This window comes from Pseudophryne corroboree, chromosome 1, assembly GCF_028390025.1.
Source record: "Pseudophryne corroboree isolate aPseCor3 chromosome 1, aPseCor3.hap2, whole genome shotgun sequence".
In the NCBI taxonomy this organism is placed as follows: domain Eukaryota; kingdom Metazoa; phylum Chordata; class Amphibia; order Anura; family Myobatrachidae; genus Pseudophryne; species Pseudophryne corroboree.
The window spans coordinates 677507694-677526903 of NC_086444.1; the positions used below are offsets into that span (position 1 = coordinate 677507694).

The window sequence follows — 19210 nt, forward strand, 5'->3', positions numbered from 1 at the left end:
ATTTGTATTTTGAAGATATGTGATAAATTTATCAATAGTGAATGTTAATCTGATACCAAACGTTGTCTGGCTGACAGGAAGGAGGATATTGTTTTATTGCACTTATATCCTTGTAAAATGTAATTTATTGGTATTTTGTAAAATAACCTGATTGGTTGGAGAAGACAGGGAGGGCTTACCCCCCTGTGATACTGTGTGGAAAACTGACATAAAAAGGAGACCTGCGTGCCTCCAGAGTGTATTGTAACATCTTCTTCTGCTGAAAACATCTTGATTGTATGCTGTTGCCCCTAGCAATAGGGAGGAGCCTTTTTAAAGGTTATTTGAGCAATAAACATCTTTGCCTCAAGAAGACTGCTTCATCTTGTGACCTACAGGGTTAGGCCAAACCTAGCCCCGTTCTCCGGCTGTCCAGGGAAGCACCTGACGTCTCCAAGCTCCGCCTTCCGCCAGCTACCGGTAGAGGCCTAGCAAGTGGCTAGTGGGGATTCGTCGACACCACACAGGTGTGGTAAAGCAGTGCGTCGGCACATACAGAGCAGAACCGTGGTTCCAAACGCCACGGCAGGTTAGGAGTTTGGTGGTGGCAGCGAGAATCCGCCCACAGCGCAGTGGGTGGAGTCAGTAACAGGCGGTTACTGACGGTAAGCGGGAATCCCCTATGTGGTCAGGCCTCGTGCGGCTTGACTTTCCATTCTGTGCGCAGTCGACGGGACGCGGCAAGCGGCGAGTGCTTCCGTACGGTACCGTCCTGTCACACCATCAATAAAGTTCTCACTTGTACGTCCAAATTTGTAATATACTGCATCCGCTGCCCTTGCGACCTACTATACATTGGAAAAACCACCTGCCAGTTCCGAGAAAGAATGGCACAGCATAGAAGTGCCATCAAACTCATATTAGAGGGAAAACAAATAGACCAACCGGTGGCCAAGCACTTTAAGTCGGCCAGACACACGTTGTCTGCCCTGCGCTATAAGATGCTTGACCAAATTCCTAAGACCAAACGGGGCGGTGACAGAGCAAGAGCTCTGCTTCAGCTAGAAGCACACTGGATATATCGTTTGAATACAGTAGCTCCGCACGTCTTAAATGAACTATTGACACTCAACTGTTTCATCTAGCTATAGAGACTTTTTTTCTTCTCAAGAATAACATGCCTAAAGTGCTAATAGCCAAAAGCCTTCCCCTGTTTCCAGTTACACCATTTCACAATTGCCTCCAGCCGGTGCATGTTCATTGTTTGCACAGTACATTCCTTGATATCGGAAATTTCATTAAGTCAGTTTAAATATTAGCCTTATGTAACTAGTTTTGAGATACTGTTGCTAAACCCTAGACATCCACGGCTTTACTATGTTTCTGTTTCCTGTTGATAGGGTATCCTTGGTAACGGGTTCTATTCTGTCTCACTCTTTACACGCCACACGTCGATCAATGGTAGGAACGGGATTGATGACGTGGCGGAAGTTTCCGGCGGCCGGTCGGCCAACACGCTTACACAGGGTAATCTCTATCTATAAAGGTATGTTTCACATGTTTGTATTTTATGCCTGACGACGATTTTCATCAAATCGAAACGTAGCTCTATCTGGTTTCCAGTAGATCATTGATTTAAAGACCTATGAGTGCCGCCTACCAACCGTTATATATATATATATATATATATATATATATATATATATTGGAGAAACCATGAAAAAGCAGTGAAATCACCTCAAAATATTATTTCTTTTTAAATTATTTTGCTTATCCACTTTAATTTAGAGAAACAAAAGAATGAGTTTTTTTTAGACTTATATAAAAGTTTGATATTTTATTTAACTTTGGTCTATGAGAGCACTATACTTTAAGTTCTTAGGATGTGAAATACTCAGACTTTTTAGCTCTAGGTAAAGTGTGTTACTGTATCATTAAATTTGTCGATTTATATTTAATCAGGATATCTTATTTTCCCAATCAATTGTAAATTAAGTATAAATATGCCTAAGGTCAACTATTCCAAAAGGGCTACTCCTTTTTTTATCTTGCATTATAATTAGATCTTGGCAGTCACTCAAATCGTGCTGTATCAACAAATGTGGCATCTAATTATAGTTCTGATTACAGATGTAGCCACAAGGTACAGCGCCATCTAGCGTCTGTTGCCTGTAACTCTGCACTGGAGAGAAGGTACAGCGCTATCAAGCGTCTGCTGCCTGTAACTCTGCACTGAGAAGGTACAGCGCCATCTAGCGTCTGCTGCCTGTAACTCTGCACTAAGATGGACCAGCGCCATCTAGCGTCTGCTGCCTGTAACTCTGCACTAAGGAGATGGACCAGCGCCATCTAACGTCTGCTGCCTGTAACTCTGCACTAAGATGGACCAGCGCCATCTAGCGTCTGCTGCCTGTAACTCTGCACTGAGGAGATGGACCAACGCCATCTAGCGTCTGCTGCCTGTAACTCTGCACTAAGATGGACCAGCCCCATCTAGCGTCTGCTGCCTGTAACTCTGCACTGAGGAGATGGACCAGCGCCATCTAGCGTCTGCTGCCTGTAACTCTGCACTAAGATGGACCAGAGCCATCTAGCGTCTGCTGCCTGTAACTCTGCACTGAGGAGATGGACCAGCGCCATCTAGCGTCTGCTGCCTGTAACTCTGCACTAAGATGGACCAGCGCCATCTAGTATCTGCTGCCTGTAACTCTGCACTAAGATGGACCAGTGCCATCTAGCGTCTGCTGCCTGTAACTCTGCACTGAGGAGATGGACCAGCGCCATCTAGCGTCTGCTGCCTGGAACTCTGCACTAAGATGGACCAGCCCCATCTAGCGTCTGCTGCCTGTAACTCTGCACTAAGATGGACCAGCGCCATCTAGCGTCTGCTGCCTGTAACTCTGCACTAAGATCGACCAGCGCCATCTAGCGTCTGCTGCCTGTAACTCTGCACTGAGGAGATGGACCAGCGCCATCTAGCGTCTGCTGCCTGTAACTCTGCACTGAGGAGATGGACCAGCGCCATCTAGCGTCTGCTGCCTGTAACTCTGCACTAAGGAGATGGACCAGCGCCATCTAGCGTCTGCTGCCTGTAACTCTGTACTGAGGAGAAGGTACAGCGCCATCTAGCGTCTGCTGCCTGTAACTCTGCACTGAGGAGATGGACCAGCGCCATCTAGCGTCTGCTGCCTGTAACTCTGCACTAAGGAGATGGACCAGCCCCATCTAGCGTCTGCTGCCTGTAACTATGCACTGAGGAGAAGGCACAGCGCCATCTAGCGTCTGCTGTTTCCCTATAACTCTGTACTGGGGAGATGGACCAGCGCCATCTAGCGTCTGCTCCCTGTAACTCTGCACTGAGGAGAAGGTACAGCGCCATCTAGCGTCTGCTGCCTGTAACACTGCACTAAGGAGATGGACCAGCGCCATCTAGCGTCTGCTGCCTGTAACTCTGCACTAAGGAGATGGACCAGCGCCATCTAGCGTCTGCTGCCTGTAACTATGCACTGAGGAGAAGGTACAGCGCCATCTAGCGTCTGCTGCCTGTAACTCTGCACTAAGGAGATGGACCAGCGCCATCTAGCGTCTGCTGCCTGTAACTATGCACTGAGGAGAAGGTACAGCGCCATCTAGCGTCCTCTGCCTGTAACTCTGCACTGAGGAGATGGACCAGCGCCACCTAGCGTCTGCTGCCTGTAACTCTGCACTGAGAAGGTGGACCAGCGCCATCTAGCGTCTGCTGCCTGTAACTCTGTACTGAGGAGAAGGTACAGCGCCATCTAGCGTCTGCTGCCTGTAACTCTGCACTAAGGAGATGGACCAGCCCCATCTAGCGTCTGCTGCCTGTAACTATGCACTGAGGAGAAGGCACAGCGCCATCTAGCGTCTGCTGTTTCCCTATAACTCTGTACTGGGGAGATGGACCAGCGCCATCTAGCGTCTGCTCCCTGTAACTCTGCACTGAGGAGAAGGTACAGCGCCATCTAGCGTCTGCTGCCTGTAACACTGCACTAAGGAGATGGACCAGCGCCATCTAGCGTCTGCTGCCTGTAACTCTGCACTAAGGAGATGGACCAGCGCCATCTAGCGTCTGCTGCCTGTAACTATGCACTGAGGAGAAGGTACAGCGCCATCTAGCGTCTGCTGCCTGTAACTCTGCACTAAGGAGATGGACCAGCGCCATCTAGCGTCTGCTGCCTGTAACTATGCACTGAGGAGAAGGTACAGCGCCATCTAGCGTCCTCTGCCTGTAACTCTGCACTGAGGAGATGGACCAGCGCCACCTAGCGTCTGCTGCCTGTAACTCTGCACTGAGAAGGTGGACCAGCGCCATCTAGCGTCTGCTGCCTGTAACTCTGTACTGAGGAGAAGGTACAGAGCCATCTAGCGTCTGCTGCCTGTAACTCTGCACTGAGGAGGTGGACCAGCGCCATCTAGCGTCTGCTGCCTGTAACTCTGTACTGAGGAGAAGGTACAGAGCCATCTAGCGTCTGCTGCCTGTAACTCTGCACTAAGATGGACCAGCGCCATCTAGCGTCTGCTGCCTGTAACTCTGCACTGAGGAGAAGGTACAGCGCCATCTAGCGTCTGCTGCCTGTAACTCTGCACTGAGGAGCGGGACCAGCGCCATCTAGCGTCTGCTGCCTGTAACTCTGTACTGAGGAGAAGGTACAGCGCCATCTAGCGTCTGCTGCATGTAACTCTGCACTAAGATGGACCAGCGCCATCTAGCGTCTGCTGCCTGTAACTCTGCACTGAGGAGATGGACCAACGCCATCTAGCGTCTGCTGCCTGTAACTCTGCACTGAGGAGATGGACCAGCGCCATCTAGCGTCTGCTGCCTGTAACTCTGTACTGAGGAGAAGGTACAGCGCCATCTGGCGTCTGCTGCATGTAACTCTGCACTAAGATGGACCAGCGCCATCTAGCGTCTGCTGCCTGTAACTCTGCACCGAGGAGATGGACCAACGCCATCTAGCGTCTGCTGCCTGTAACTCAGCACTGAGGAGATGGACCAGCGCCATCAAGCGTCTGCTGCCTGTAACTCTGCACTAAGATGGACCAGCGCCATCTAGCGTCTGCTGCCTGTAACTCTGCACTGAGGAGATGGACCAGCGCCATCTAGCGTCTGCTGCCTGTAACTCTGCACTGAGGAGATGGACCAGCGCCATCTAGCGTCTGCTGCCTGTAACTCTGCACTAAGATGGACCAGCGCCATCTAGCGTCTGCTGCCTGTAACTCTGCACTGAGGAGATGGACCAGCGCCATCTAGCGTCTGCTGCCTTTAACTCTGCACTGAGGAGCAGGACCAGCGCCATCTAGCGTCTGCTGCCTGTAACTCTGCACTGAGGAGCAGGACCAGCGCCATCTAGCGTCTGCTGCCTGTAACTTACTGTACTAATGAGAACTAACAACAGCGCTTTCTGATGGCAGCAACTGGTGTCTGGTAATGCATCAACAAGTAACACACAAACAATGTGGATGTTTACCGCTGGAAAGTACCTCCTGCAAGTAACAGATGTAAGTAATCCGTGCGTCATCAGGTCAATCCATGTTACGTCACTGTTACTTGGCATGGAACAATAACATGTGAGCAGTTGTGATATCGGAGCAACACTCTGACCCCTGTTTCCCAGTGTTCCCGGCAGGGGACGCTACTGGGAAGGGTTCATGTCTCATGATTGTAAAAGGACGGGATAGCAACTACTTGTGTGTATATAGCACGAGAAACCTTTTTGTTGGGTGGCTTACATACAGCTTCTCAAAAAAAAAAACAATACTCACCAGCCCCACTTCTGCTTCCAGACCTCTGCTGCCCTCAGACTGGCCGCCGCGCTGTTCGGATTTATGGGAGAGACGTCATGACGTCTCTCCCATAGCACCGCATGCATACACTGCCTGAGCCGGAAGCCGGAGCTCACTGAGAGGAAGAAGCCGGGCGCCCGCTGGTAACAAAACCTCAGTGGGCGCCCGACTTCTCCCTGGGTTAGGTGAGCCGGAGGAGAGGCAACTGCGTTCCGGCTCCAAATGGAACTGACGGAACACAGTTTCGCCCTCTTTCGGCTCACTTTAACCTCTGGATATTCATATGCTTATCCCAAGTATGTATAAATTGCTGTACTGTCTTAAGCTGCCTATACACCTAAAGATTTATTGTCCAATCTGACTGGTTGGACCCAACATCTGGTAATGGATGGGAGCAAATGACAATTGACCATTTGTTCCCAAACACAGAAAAACAGACAAAAATGGTAAATCAGACAAATTGGTTAAATCCTTTTGATTTAACCAATTTGTCTGAATGACCGTTTTTGTCAGTTTTCCGGCATTTCGGAGCAAATGCTCAATTGTTATTTGCTCTCGTCCATTACCAGATTTTTGTTCCAACCAGCCAGATCACACAATAAATCTGTAGGTGAATGGCCAGCTTTAAGGGGTACACACGGAGAGATCCGTGCTTGAAATCTAAGCAATCTGACTAGACTGCTTAGATATTAGGCACGGATCTCTCCTTGTGTATGCCCCACAGCGGTAGCGATGCGCGGCCCCGGTTCTAGATTGGCATGCATGCTCGCTGGGTGAAATGAGCGCCCCCACCCCACCCCCTCGCTCAGAGGCGGCGCTAGCTGCTCAGCAACTTCTGCAAAGCAGGGAGGCGCCGGGCTCAACAGGCACTCTCCCCGCTCTGCTACAGTAACTTGCTGATGCACTTTGTTGCTACCGGCTGCCGAAGCCTGCACCTGTCCTAGTCACACTGAGTGACAGGCAGCGGCACCGGCAGTATTAACAGAAGCTCCTCGGCTCCCTCCAGTGTTCTCCCCTTTCCCCTTCCCTGTCCGCCTTGCTCCTCCCCGTAGCATCGTGACATTGGAAGAATGACAGGCAGCAGCGTTCTACCCACCTCTATCCCCTCCGCTCTGTCACTGTCTTCAGCACCGCCAATCGTTTCTCCCCTGCCCTCACATCAATGGTGGATTCAAGCAGGGACATTATGTGTGCTGGGGTTGGGGTGGAAATAATAAAGTGGCATATTAATGTGTGCTGTGGTGGGGGGTAAAGTGGCATATTAACGTGTGCTGGGGTGGGAGGCGATATAGTGGCATATTAATGTGTGCTGGGGTGGGGGGTAAAGTGGCATATTAACAGTATGTACTAAGGGGTCGGAAGTAGCATATTAACTGTATGCTGCATGCTGGTTTTCTGCTTTGAAAGACCAGCGGTGCAAGAAAAACAAAGAAATACCTGCTCCGGCGCTCCGCTGTCATCTGTCCCGGGCTGCTGCATCCTCTAACCGTTGGACTAGTTCCTGCATGAAGAAAGAAGCCGGCCAGAGAAGGTAAGTTTTGTGTAGTGTGTGCGCAGGGAGAGGGGTGCAGCACAATGGCGATAGTGTAGTGTGTGCGGGGAGGGGGTGCAGGGTAGCAGTTGTAGTGTGTGCAGGAAGAGGGTTCAGGGCAGCGGCACGAGTGTAATGCAGTGTGTGTGGGGAGGGGGGATCAGGGTAGCAGTGTTAGTGTAATGTAGTGTGTGCAGGAAAAGGGTTCAGAGTAGCGGCACTAGTGTAATGTAGTGTGTGCGGGGGGGTGGGTGCAGGATAGCAGTGGTAGTGTGTGCAGGAAAAGGGTTCAGGGTAGCGGCACTAGTGTAATGTGTGTGCGGGGGGGGGGGGTGCAGGATAGCAGTGGTAGTGTGTGCAGGAAAAGGGTTCAGGGTAGCGGCACTAGTGTAATGTAGTGTGGGGGGTGCAGGGTAGCGGCGATAGTGTAGTCTGTGTGGGGAGAGGGGTGCAGCGTAGCAGTGGTAGTATAATGTAGTGTAAGGGAGTGCAGGATAGTGGCGATAGTTTAGTGTGTACAGGGAGGAGGTGCCAGATCGCAGCAGTAGTGTGTGCAGGGAGGGGGTGCAGGGCAGTGGCGGTAGTGGAGTGAGCTGCAGGGTATCTTTGGTTTATTGTGTGGGGAGGGGGGGATTGTTTAATTAGTCATTGGGAAAGGGGGTAGCTGACACCATCTTTAGATAGCACTAGCTATTGTAACCTGCGGGCTACATTTCACAAAATTTACTAGGAGAGGGATTCGTAGGGTCTGCTGCTCCCCTACTCCTGCTCCGAATTTGGCTGTTTGCAGTGGGTGGTGAGTGAGAAGCTTTGACGTTTTGTCCCAGACCAATAGATATGACGGACATTAAAATGCTCTAGTTAAAACTTGGTATCAGTCATTTGGATGCATTCTATGGCCCTCATTCCGAGTTGGTCGCTCGCAAGGCGATTTTAGCAGAGTTGCTCACGCTAAGCCGCCGCCTACTGGGAGTGAATCTTAGCATCTTAAAATTGCGAACGATGTATTCGCAATATTGCGATTACACACCTCGTAGCAGTTTCAGAGTAGCTCCAGACTTACTCGCCATCTGCGATCAGTTCAGTGCTTGTCGTTCCTGGTTTGACGTCACAAACACACCCAGCGTTCGCCCAGACACTCCCCCGTTTCTCCGGCCACTCCTGCGTTTTTTCCGGAAACGGTAGCGTTTTTTCCCACACGCCCATAAAACGGCCTGTTTCCGCCCAGTAACACCCATTTCCTGTCAATCACATTACGATCGCCAGACCGATGAAAAAGCCGTGAGTAAAATTCCTAAGTACATAGCAAATTTACTTGGCGCAGTCGCAGTGCGAACATTGCGCATGCGCATTAAGCGGAAAATCGCTGCGATGCGAAGATTTTTACCGAGCGATCAACTCGGAATGAGGGCCCATGGTGGGTATCCAGTTAGATGCAGTAAAACATCGGAGATATTTTTTGCACATTATCCTGATGTTTCACCAATATTTTTGTACAGGCTATCCAATTAGATCGGCCGTAAAAAAATACCTCTACTACCAAAAACACACAGATTCAGTGAAACCTGTGTGTTCTCATGCGAAAACAAGGCTGTTTACTGGGATTTGGTTTCGCCTGCCCGAGGCAGGTGAAACAAAATCCCTGATAAACCACGTCTCAGACGCAGCTAGTCGCAAGCGTGAGGCGACTGCGTGTGGGTAGGATCAGAGCGACCACATCTGTATTTGTAGGAGGGAGCAAAATTTAGAGTTAGCAGGAGGGCGCCGAACACCCTAGCACCCAGGGACGTGCGGTGAGCTAAATGGCTCAGGAGGCACTAGCACCGGCCCTGCAGACAGCATCTGTGTAATGTTACAGCAAGAAACAAATAGGTCCATAATGTGTTATCAACTAATTAAAAAAATCACATACAGTAGTAATAGAGATAGCAAATCTATTATACATGTGAATTACAGGGTAATACTGGTATTATTACTTCTGCAATTATTTGGAATAAGTCTTGGTGTCCTTTACAGAAACACTGCTCTCCCCACAGCTACCTAGCAGCATGAACACCAGCACCTATCGCTGCACTAGTGCAAGGAGAAGGCAGGTCCCTGTGTCAGTGCACACAGAAGCAGAGAACCTGTGTATTATATGGGTGGTGTCCTTGTTATTGCTCAGGATGAGTGTAATCATGTGGTATTGCCGATGGTTACCATGCCCGTGAACTAGGGCTTGTATTGTATATCTGTGTACACAGACTCAGACATGCACACAGATATACAGTCAAAATAAGGAAATAACTGTGCATGCTACTTTTTACACAGATATACGATGGACATTTGTCTATTCTCGATGGACAATTGTCTTTTTTCAACCTTAGTTACTATGTTACTATACAATACAAGTGTGGCTTTTCAAATTATGAGAGTCTTATCTCCCTGAGTTTACTGTACTTCTTCCTGGGCCTCCCCATTGCTTTAATAGGCAACCTTTAGGTAAGTTATAAAATGGCATAATAGGAAAATCACAGGCACTGGAGAGCAGTACAGTACAATGGAGGAGGGGGGTCAGTAATGACTTTACAGATGGGGGGATGGAACACAATAAGGAGCATAAAAATATATGTATGTGTGTAAGGGGTGGTGTGATGCCTGTTGCCGTGTAGGTGTAGACTGACTTCTTACCTGGCAGCGCACCCTCTCACTTTCATGCCACAAGATGAACCAACGGTCCTGGTAAACCAACTGGACACGGACACGACGATCTAGGAGGAAGAGGATGATGTGAGTGCCGCCCCTCCTGACTGCAGACTGAAATGCCTACTGGACTAAGATGTTTCCCACAATACGGATATTGGGCTTATGGGCCCTACACACTTTGCCATCCGCCACCGAGCTGCCCGACGGCGGATACGGCCAACAGGTGACCTGGCGGCGGGGGAGCAGTGACGGGGGGAGTGAAGTTTCTTCACTCCCCCCGTCACCCGGCTCCATTGAAGTGCAGGCAAATATGGACGAGATCATCCATATTGGCCTGCATGCACAAGCGACAGGGCACCAGCGATGAACGAGCGCGGGGCCACGCATCGTTCATCGCTGGTGCCTCCACACTGAAAGATATGAACGGTATCTCGTTCATTAATGAACGAGATCATTCATATCTTTCAGTATTATCTTCCCCAGTGTGTAGGGCCCATTAGGTGAAGGTAATCCTTGGCCTCAGAGACCGAATTTCACCTATTGGTGCGCTCGCTCGGTTCGGAGACCGCCGGTCACCATACCGACGCCAGGATCCCGGTGTTTAGTTTGCCGACGGGGGGAGTGCAATGAAGCCCCTTGCAGGCTCACTGCACTCGCCACGCAGCAGGCTTGGTGGCTCGCTGCGCTCGCCACAGGTTCTATTCCCACTCTATGGGTGTTGTGGGAATAGTCCCTGTCAGTCGATATGCTGACTGTCAGGCTTTGCACCGGGCGGGCTTCCTGCGTCGGTATAATGATCGGCAGTCTCCCAACTGCCGGTCACATAACCGCATCCCGTTTAATCTTGCATTGCTACAATGCGAGATTAAACAACGTTGTCTCTTTATGTCTGTGCCTATTAAAGTTGCTACAGCAATCCCTACCTGCCCAGAGCTGGCCAGTCCTTTCCTATCCCTGGCTGTTACGGCTTTGTAAGGTAACCCAACTTTTACGTGTGTGGAGCTGGACCGCTCCTGCACATGGGAATTAACCTAATCTACTGGGGAGTGGGCCGTAAAGCCTGCCCACGTCCCCATGCTATTATTAATTTATCAGGGGCTCAGACCTAAATGAGGGGCACACTATTGATCTGGGCCCAATGCCTACATCACCTTACTAAATACAATGCTCAGGCCCTTTTGGCCTGCCTAGCTCAGTGGCATGAACTGTGCCTAGTGCCCAGGTCACACACATCTAATGTTGGCACGGGCACACTGCCCGCCTAGCACCTAATGCCCAGATCACTCTTATAATACAGTTCAGGTTTAAAGCCTGCCTACTTGGGCCATTGCTTAGTGCCTTGGGCCTAGTGCCCAAAGCCACCTTATTCACCTAAGGGGCCGCACTTGAACTAGGGCCTAGTGCCCTCTAATGTGCACACAGGCCTAATGCCTGAAATTATCCCACATGCCTAGTGCCCACGTACCGTGCCACAGGCCTTAGCCTGATTGTGTCCACAGGTCTAATTCCCGATCGCTGATGGTCTAGGGAAGGAGATAGGTGCATGCGCACGGCATCTATACAGTGATCTATTCATTAAATGTAAATAAAATGTGGCTTTCTTTACAATACTTTACAAATTACTTTAAAAGTCATTGAGTGTTGTAACTTTTCTCTGTATATGTATGACACAATTCACTCCAGTCCACCCAGTGGCCACCTGCATCCCCCATCTGTGAAGTGGTGGTGGGGGATTTGCAAGTTAGGGGGGTGCAAAGGCTGAAGCTTTGCCTAGGATGCAGAGAGACCTTCCACCGGCCCTGTCCAGGTGTTACTAAAAGGAGAGGTCACTTACCATCAGATGTCTATTCCAGTCCAGCTTTGCCTTCTCTTATTGGCGTTATCTGCCTCTCCTCACTGGAGAAGCAGGAAGAGCTCTGTCGTTTTGCCTGTTTGTGAATAAAGTTCTTATATTAAAAAAGAAGTCTCTGCTCCAGTTACACACCGGGAGTAGGGTGCAAGCGGTCTCACCTGTTACTGCCGAGGGGGTGACTTGGTGTTCACTTTTCACAATGAGGCTATTTTAAGTAACTATTGCGGTAGCTAGCCTGCTTTGCAGCGGTAGCAGGTGGCTTTATATCTATATTTGTCTACAAATACACACAATAGAAGAACTTATACTCGAAGTCCCTATATCTACATCTGCCAGCAACATAGAAAGACCAGTTCCTTCAATATAGTATTGCATGGTACTAGGAAATGTTGTGGTAGAATATCTGTGCTAGTTTCCTAACAGGAACCGAGCAAAAGAGCCTTAGACAATCACACTTCTTCCTACATCTTTGAGACTTAATGTCACGTGTTTACAAGGTACTATTTTCTGGTATAAGTTAGAGTGACATTTTAAAGGTAAATGCTTTTAATAGCAAAACATAAATCCCACACACTATGTAAGTATCCTTTTGCCTACTAGACGGCCTACAAATACCCTGCTTGAACAACCAAACATTCCAACGGTGGTTCCCAAGCCCTGGAAGAGCCATGATTTATTTGTAACCTGCATCAAAATACAGTATGATATATAACGGTTAAACACTGGGGTGATCCTTTAGGATGTCTCCGATAAACACAGGTTAGTGCTGTAAATGTTGATTTACTTTCAGGACTAAAAGCAACACTTTAAAAAGACATTCAATACACTTTAAATGGAGCCGCTGCGGCCGCTGCGGCCGCTGTAATCAATCTTTAGCTTACGTACTTTTTACCCAGTTTGCGTACAAAGCCCCGTACCGTGTATGCACTTTGCGTACAAATGCCGCGATGGTTGTACAAAGTACACGTGGTGCGTACACACACAAAGACACGCCGTGAGCACTTTGCAGCTACACGTGTGACTAGATTACACTTATATAACACTAGCAGGGAAAGAGAGACACGACACCAATTTGTATTTCAAAGACTATGTTTCTGATCTGACCCACCAATGGTTCTTTACTAGCAGGGGGTTACAATAACAACAATACAATAGAATAAGAAAATGGCTACAGTCAATGGTACATATGTTTTGGTTTCGCCTGCGCTTCCCGGTCCGGTCCTCAATCATCAAAGTTGATGATCTTCAGAGATTGAGAGAGTGACCTGGCCTGCAGCTGGCTATTTATACATTTGTCCAAAACCTAACACAATGGGAATTGTAATCTCTTTATCCATTGGACACAGGGATGGTCATTTACAGTACAGGAGAGGTCATAGGTCAGTTTGAATAGGTGGGCGATGTCTGTTCCAGGTGCACTTGCAGATGGTCTCCTCTGGGTTCCCGCCGCATATCAAGAGTACAGTAAATACAGTTAATATTTATATTCTGCTCCTGTGCATAACTATTCGCAGGAGCGTGCAATCTTCTGCAAACCAACACCGGAATATTGCTCTTAAAATACCCTACAGCTGGATACCAAACATCACCTTATAACCTAGTTCTGTCCCCTCCTATCCTGTAAAGGTGAATCCCTTTGTTCTTGTACCATTTAAACAAGTGTAACTCGCTGGTGTGGTGCAGGGAGACTATGTGTACATTGTGCACTATTTGGATTAAATATGTAATGTGTTTTTATGGCTTTTCCATGCGATTACAAACACTACTGTAATTACTCATACCACACGCTAATACGCAGGACCGTGGGAGCGACCATACGCAAATTGCGAATATGCGCACGCACGGCAGAACAAGTACGCGCACGGAGGCCATCTGTATGTAGTTTGTACGTGATGTGTGTACTGCAATATTTTTCGACTTCGACAGTACTATATCCCAGTACTACATTTGTGTCTTTGTGCCTTGACAATGATTCCAAAGTGAATCGAAACGTTGACTGTATACCACTGCAAGTATTCAGAATGCAACATTGAATAAACTTGAAGAACCTTTACAAAAATTATTCTTGAGAGTGCCTTCTTCTCATACATTCTGGGACATAGACAGACAGACAGGATTGTACTGTCTGTCTATCTATCTATCTATCTATCTATCTATCTATCTATCTATCTATCTATCTATCTAATAAAAACAATTTCCCAAGCACTTCATCATTTTGTTTAGGACTACTCCCATTTTTTTGCCTTTTATATCAATCTTGTGATATTTGCAGATTAATATGTATAATAAATATGGGCCTCTCTAGTAGAATACATAGTATATGCATGATTCACAGAAGCCCACTCAGAAATGTATGCTGACTTGTCCATAGGTCAAACCGTGTTCCACCAAGTTCACTTTCCGGACAGAGAGGAAAGTACCCAAACTTGGAGTCATGCTGGTCGGCTAGGGTGGAAATAATGGAACCACAGTCACTGCAGCAGTTTTGGCCAATCAAATGGCTCTTTCATGGATGACTAAAACAGGAAAGAAGGTAAACTAAATCATAGAGACTTATCCATGACTTGTACAATCAATCTAGTAATGGTCACTGATATAATTAGTTGAGGACCATGTTATTCATACATTTTAACTTTTCTACATGTTGAATTTATTCCAAAATTAAGAAGCTAGTTTCAGGTTTGTTTTTCTCTCCTATAATTGGATGTATGGTCTTCTGAATACAGCATATAGATACAGGTTGAGTATCCCATATCCAAATATTCCGAAATACGGAATATACCGAAATACGGACTTTTTTGAGTGAGAGTGAGATAGTGAAACCTTTGTTTTTTGATGGCTCAATGTACACAAACTTTGTTTAATACACAAAGTTATTAGTAATATTGTAGTAAATGACCTTCAGGCTGTGTGTATAAGGTGTATATGAAACATAAATGAATTGTGTGAATGTAGACACACTTTGTTTAATGCACAAATTTATAAAAAATATTGGCTAAAATTACTTTCAGGCTGTGTGTATAAGGTGTATATGTAAAATAAATGCATTCTGTGCTTAGATTTAGGTCCCATCACCATAATATCTCATTATGGTATCTAATTATTCCAAAATACGGAAAAATCCGATATCCAAAATACCTCTGGTCCCAAGCATTTTGGATAAGGGATACTCAACCTGTACCAAATTGGGGGGGAAAAGTTTACTGTTTAAGTCTACAATAAACTATTTGCATTGCTTTAGTTTTACTAATGTATGTCCATTTGTGTATGTGTGTGGCAAAGAGCATAGTAGCTGTAAGACACCTTTCACTGCATTCACTTTCCCCTGGCATTTCTTTAGTATCTGTACTGGTGATAAGATTATCAGGGTTCCAGGGAAAATGTATCTCTTTCTGCACTGGGTCATTGCGTTCACCACAATCTGCTGAACATTGCCTGGATACTGTGTTAACTTTTAACACTGATTTTTCTAATTCCAGGTGGCAAATTATTATGGATCATTGTTTCAGTCTTCCACAGTGTGTCTAGGTAGCGGGCCTAGTGGAGATGTGCATATACCTTTTCGTAACCTCCTTCCTATGGTACACCCTAATGATATTGTCTTTGACGGTAGGAATTATTATTTATTCTTTATTTTTATGGTGCCATAAGGGGTCTGCAGTGCCTTTCAAAGTAAATGCACAGAAATAGTATGAACAAAACAATAAAACTGTGACTTACAATACAAAATCTAGCAGCGCATGGACAAGGTATATAACCATTTCTGCAGCAGCAGTCATAAATCCCAAATGAGCAGCAGGGCGGCTAATCCCGAAGGTTATAGGCAGTGGGTAGGAGATGATGGTGTAAGTGAGTAAAGGAAATGCATATGAGGGTAGAGGACCCTGCTCATGAGAGCTTACAATCTAAATTCCTGATATATCCCATAACCAATCTCTTAAAACATTTCATTATAAGTGGGGTGAGTGCCATAGGTAGAGAACTGTTGAGACCCATGATCTTATTTTTGATATCTCCTGTTTGAATTCTTGTGAGAAAGGAGATAAAATTTATGGTTGGGTGGACAAATCATAACTAATGATATAGTGCAGAGGTTCCCAAACACGGTCCTCAAGGCACCCCAACGGTCCTGGTTTTAAATGCATCCCTGTTTTGCCACAGGTGACGTAATTAGCACCTTAGTCAATTTGATTTAACCATCTGTGCTGAACCATTGATATACCTAAAACCTGGACTGTTGGGGTGCCTTGAGGACAGCGTTTGGGAACCTCTGATATAGTGGGAAAAGACTTAACCAAACTCAGTCACTGCTATATACTATTTTACAGCACTGATTGAAAATAACTTCTGAAATAGAAAATAAACAATGGGGGAATTGGAACACCGCATAATCGGCTGTGCACATAGCGGATAATTACGTACAGAAAATCTTGCTCATCTCTATGGGGTGCAAGCGAAAACAAGCACACTTTTCCAGCCGGGATAACCCATGTAGTGTTAGTGCGCAGGGTTCTGATGGAACTGTTAATTAAATGTTGAAATTTATCATCTTATTTTGCCGATCATGTGACTGCCTAACATCATAGACAGCCTTTGTTATGTCCCTCATCCTGGTATAACACTGCTTGGTATAAAATGGTCCGTTATTAGCTGTACCATATCTGCAGATATGACATATCGTGGTTAGCTAATTTAAATGTGTTATTTGAAAATATTAGATGGATAGATCTTTACTGTAGCTTGATAGATAGCAATGATCTAATGCTGGCATTTGAGCTTGATCACCTCAGTAGGCCGATCATGTAACTGGCTAGCACCATAGACCGCATTTGTGTGGTATGCACTAACTGGAAATTGCAGTAAAACCCGTTTTGGGGGTTTTACGATATTTCCTGTAGGTACTAAGACCTGGTCGCTGGTTTTCTGATGCAGAAGGTAACGCCAGCAAAAGCTGGCATTACCCTATAGAAGCCTATGACCCATCACAGCATCCCCCATGGCCGCCACATCACTCTACACATGCGGAAACGGACTCCAGGGACCCGGTGGCCATAGCAAAGGGTAGCTTTTATTGGGGGAGTTGCCCTTTGCAATACTAATAACATATGTTAGTACATATTTATAAACAGTTTGTGATTACCATCTGCGTGATGTGTGGCGGGATGTACCGCAAGAGGTTGGTACTTCCCGTGCCCTTAGTGATGTCACTGAGATTTGGTACTGTATATCATTGTATCTCTTAGGTTATATCTGCAAATACAGATAATAATTATCTCTGTGTATAGGAAGTATAATGTAACTTAAATGTTATAAGAATATAAAGATAGATTTTTCCTGTAGATTGTTAAATTAACGTATAGCGGTGATCAAATGCAGGTCAGTTATTAGCTGTATCTGCAGATCTGAGATATCATTGTGTACTGTATCTTAAGTTAAATTTTACTTAAATGTTTCCAAGTTATAGGTACAAAAAGTAGACTTTTTCTGTGGCACGCTTTTATATAGTTCTGTATATGTAGTGAATACTATATAGCCACTCTATTGAGCAGTCCGTGTCACTGAAGTGTTGTGTCCTGGATAGGGAACTATCCTATGAAGGGATTCGGTATGATTTACTGGCGGACGGGATGTCGAATGTCAGTATCCCAACATTGGCATCCCGCCTTCTGGAATACCGGCAGTGGGGCGAGTGCAAAGAGTCCCCTTGCCGCTGTGCTTGCCACACTGCAGGCTTGGTGGTACGCTGCACTCACCACAGGATCTATTCCCAGTTTATGGGTGTCGTAGACACCCGCATGTGGGAATAGTCCTGTTGCGCCAGGATTCAGGCTGTCATTATTGTCAGCAAATTAAACGCATCCCCTATGAAGTACTCAAGCAGTATCAGTGGGTGAAGGAAAATACTTCAATCTACTTTTTCTCCCTACGATAGAGGTTCCCAAACGCGGCCTTCAAGGCACCCCAACGGTCCAGGTTTTAGGTATATACATGGCTCAGCACATATGGTTAAATCAAATTGATTGAGGTACTAACGAAGTCACCTGTGGCCAAGCATGGATAAACTTAGAACCTGGTCCGTTGGGGGTGCCTTGAGGACCGCGTTTGAGAACCTCTGCCCTACAGCTTGTATATATAGTACTTTGTATATATATTACGTTGGAGAGCACCTCCAACTTTGGAATATTACCAAGATTTTCAGGAGGGTGATCAATACTCCTATAATGGTTCATAATTTTTTAAGATCTTTTGGGTTTCAGTGCAGAATCTCTCCCAATTTTCCATTTAACATAAATGTTCTAAGAATATAATGATACAATCAGTGCTGTAACAAGGGCAGTGCCTGACACACAGCGCATATGCCCTGTGGGCGGAGAACCGTCCGCCAGCACCCGCAGAGCCGGACTTTCTCCTGCCCCACCGCTGCTAGCTACAGTGCTGCCCATTGTAATGTATGTAGCGGTGGGGTACACCTGGTCCCTTCTCTGCTGGTCACCCTGTTACATACATTACAGCTAGACGGGCAGCGCTTTTACAATACAGCTAGCCGGGCAGGGTTTTTTTTCTCCCCCATTATCGGTAAAGCAAGTGGTAAATTTACCAAGCAGCATTGCCAGCCACCTGATTTAATAGAGCAATAATAAATACAAAACACAACCTGTATATAATACACGGTCGAGTCCCTTTATTATGGCCACCAGCTAATAGCCAGAGTAACCGCTGTGTGCAGCATGGACAGCAGCTAGATGGGTTAAACTGTCATTTTAGACATGTCTGGTAGCCCTCAGGTTCATTTTGACAGTGAGCTGCTCCACTGTAGCGTGTCGGTCGGGCACAGCAGCATGCGAACAGTTTGCAAACTGCGCTGTTTCAGAAATACTGCCACCCTTGGCCCGAAAGCCGATAATCATCCCTTTTTATGACTCTGATAAATTGCCCCTTTTACACATGACAGCAATGCGTTATATGTGTGCAGATGGCCTATCACACACCTTATATACACACCAAGTCAGCACATGACACGTGACATACTTCATGGGCTACGTGCTGCCGTCATCAAATGTAGGAGGTGGTCATAATAATGTGACTCGATTGTGTATTATCGCCCCTTGAACTCCAAAGTCCGAAACTGATACAAAGCGACCCCTTGGGAAATTTAACCCCAGATCTTGTTTCTCCACTTTTTTTATTTTGTTTATTTATTTATTTATTTATTTCTTATGCAGAAAGCTGTATTAAATTCTCTGACTAATAACATATACATATATATGAATAAAATGTAAAAAAGATTCTAGGAAACTATGATGCCACCTTGTGGCCAAGAAAACAATTTGCTAGTGTAGTGCCAGAGCATCACATAT

General features: G+C 46.5%; 1 protein-coding gene across 1 annotated transcript in view; it reads left to right on the plus strand.

The window, feature by feature from the left end:
* ISYNA1 (inositol-3-phosphate synthase 1) overlaps positions 1–19210 on the plus strand; it is a 64377-nt gene that overhangs the window by 18431 nt on the left and 26736 nt on the right. The window contains exons 3-4 of the mRNA XM_063914740.1: positions 14224–14385; positions 15332–15461. Of these exons, the coding sequence (XP_063770810.1) occupies positions 14350–14385; positions 15332–15461 (166 nt within the window). The 5' untranslated portion in view covers positions 14224–14349. The remainder of the gene's footprint in view (positions 1–14223; positions 14386–15331; positions 15462–19210) is intronic.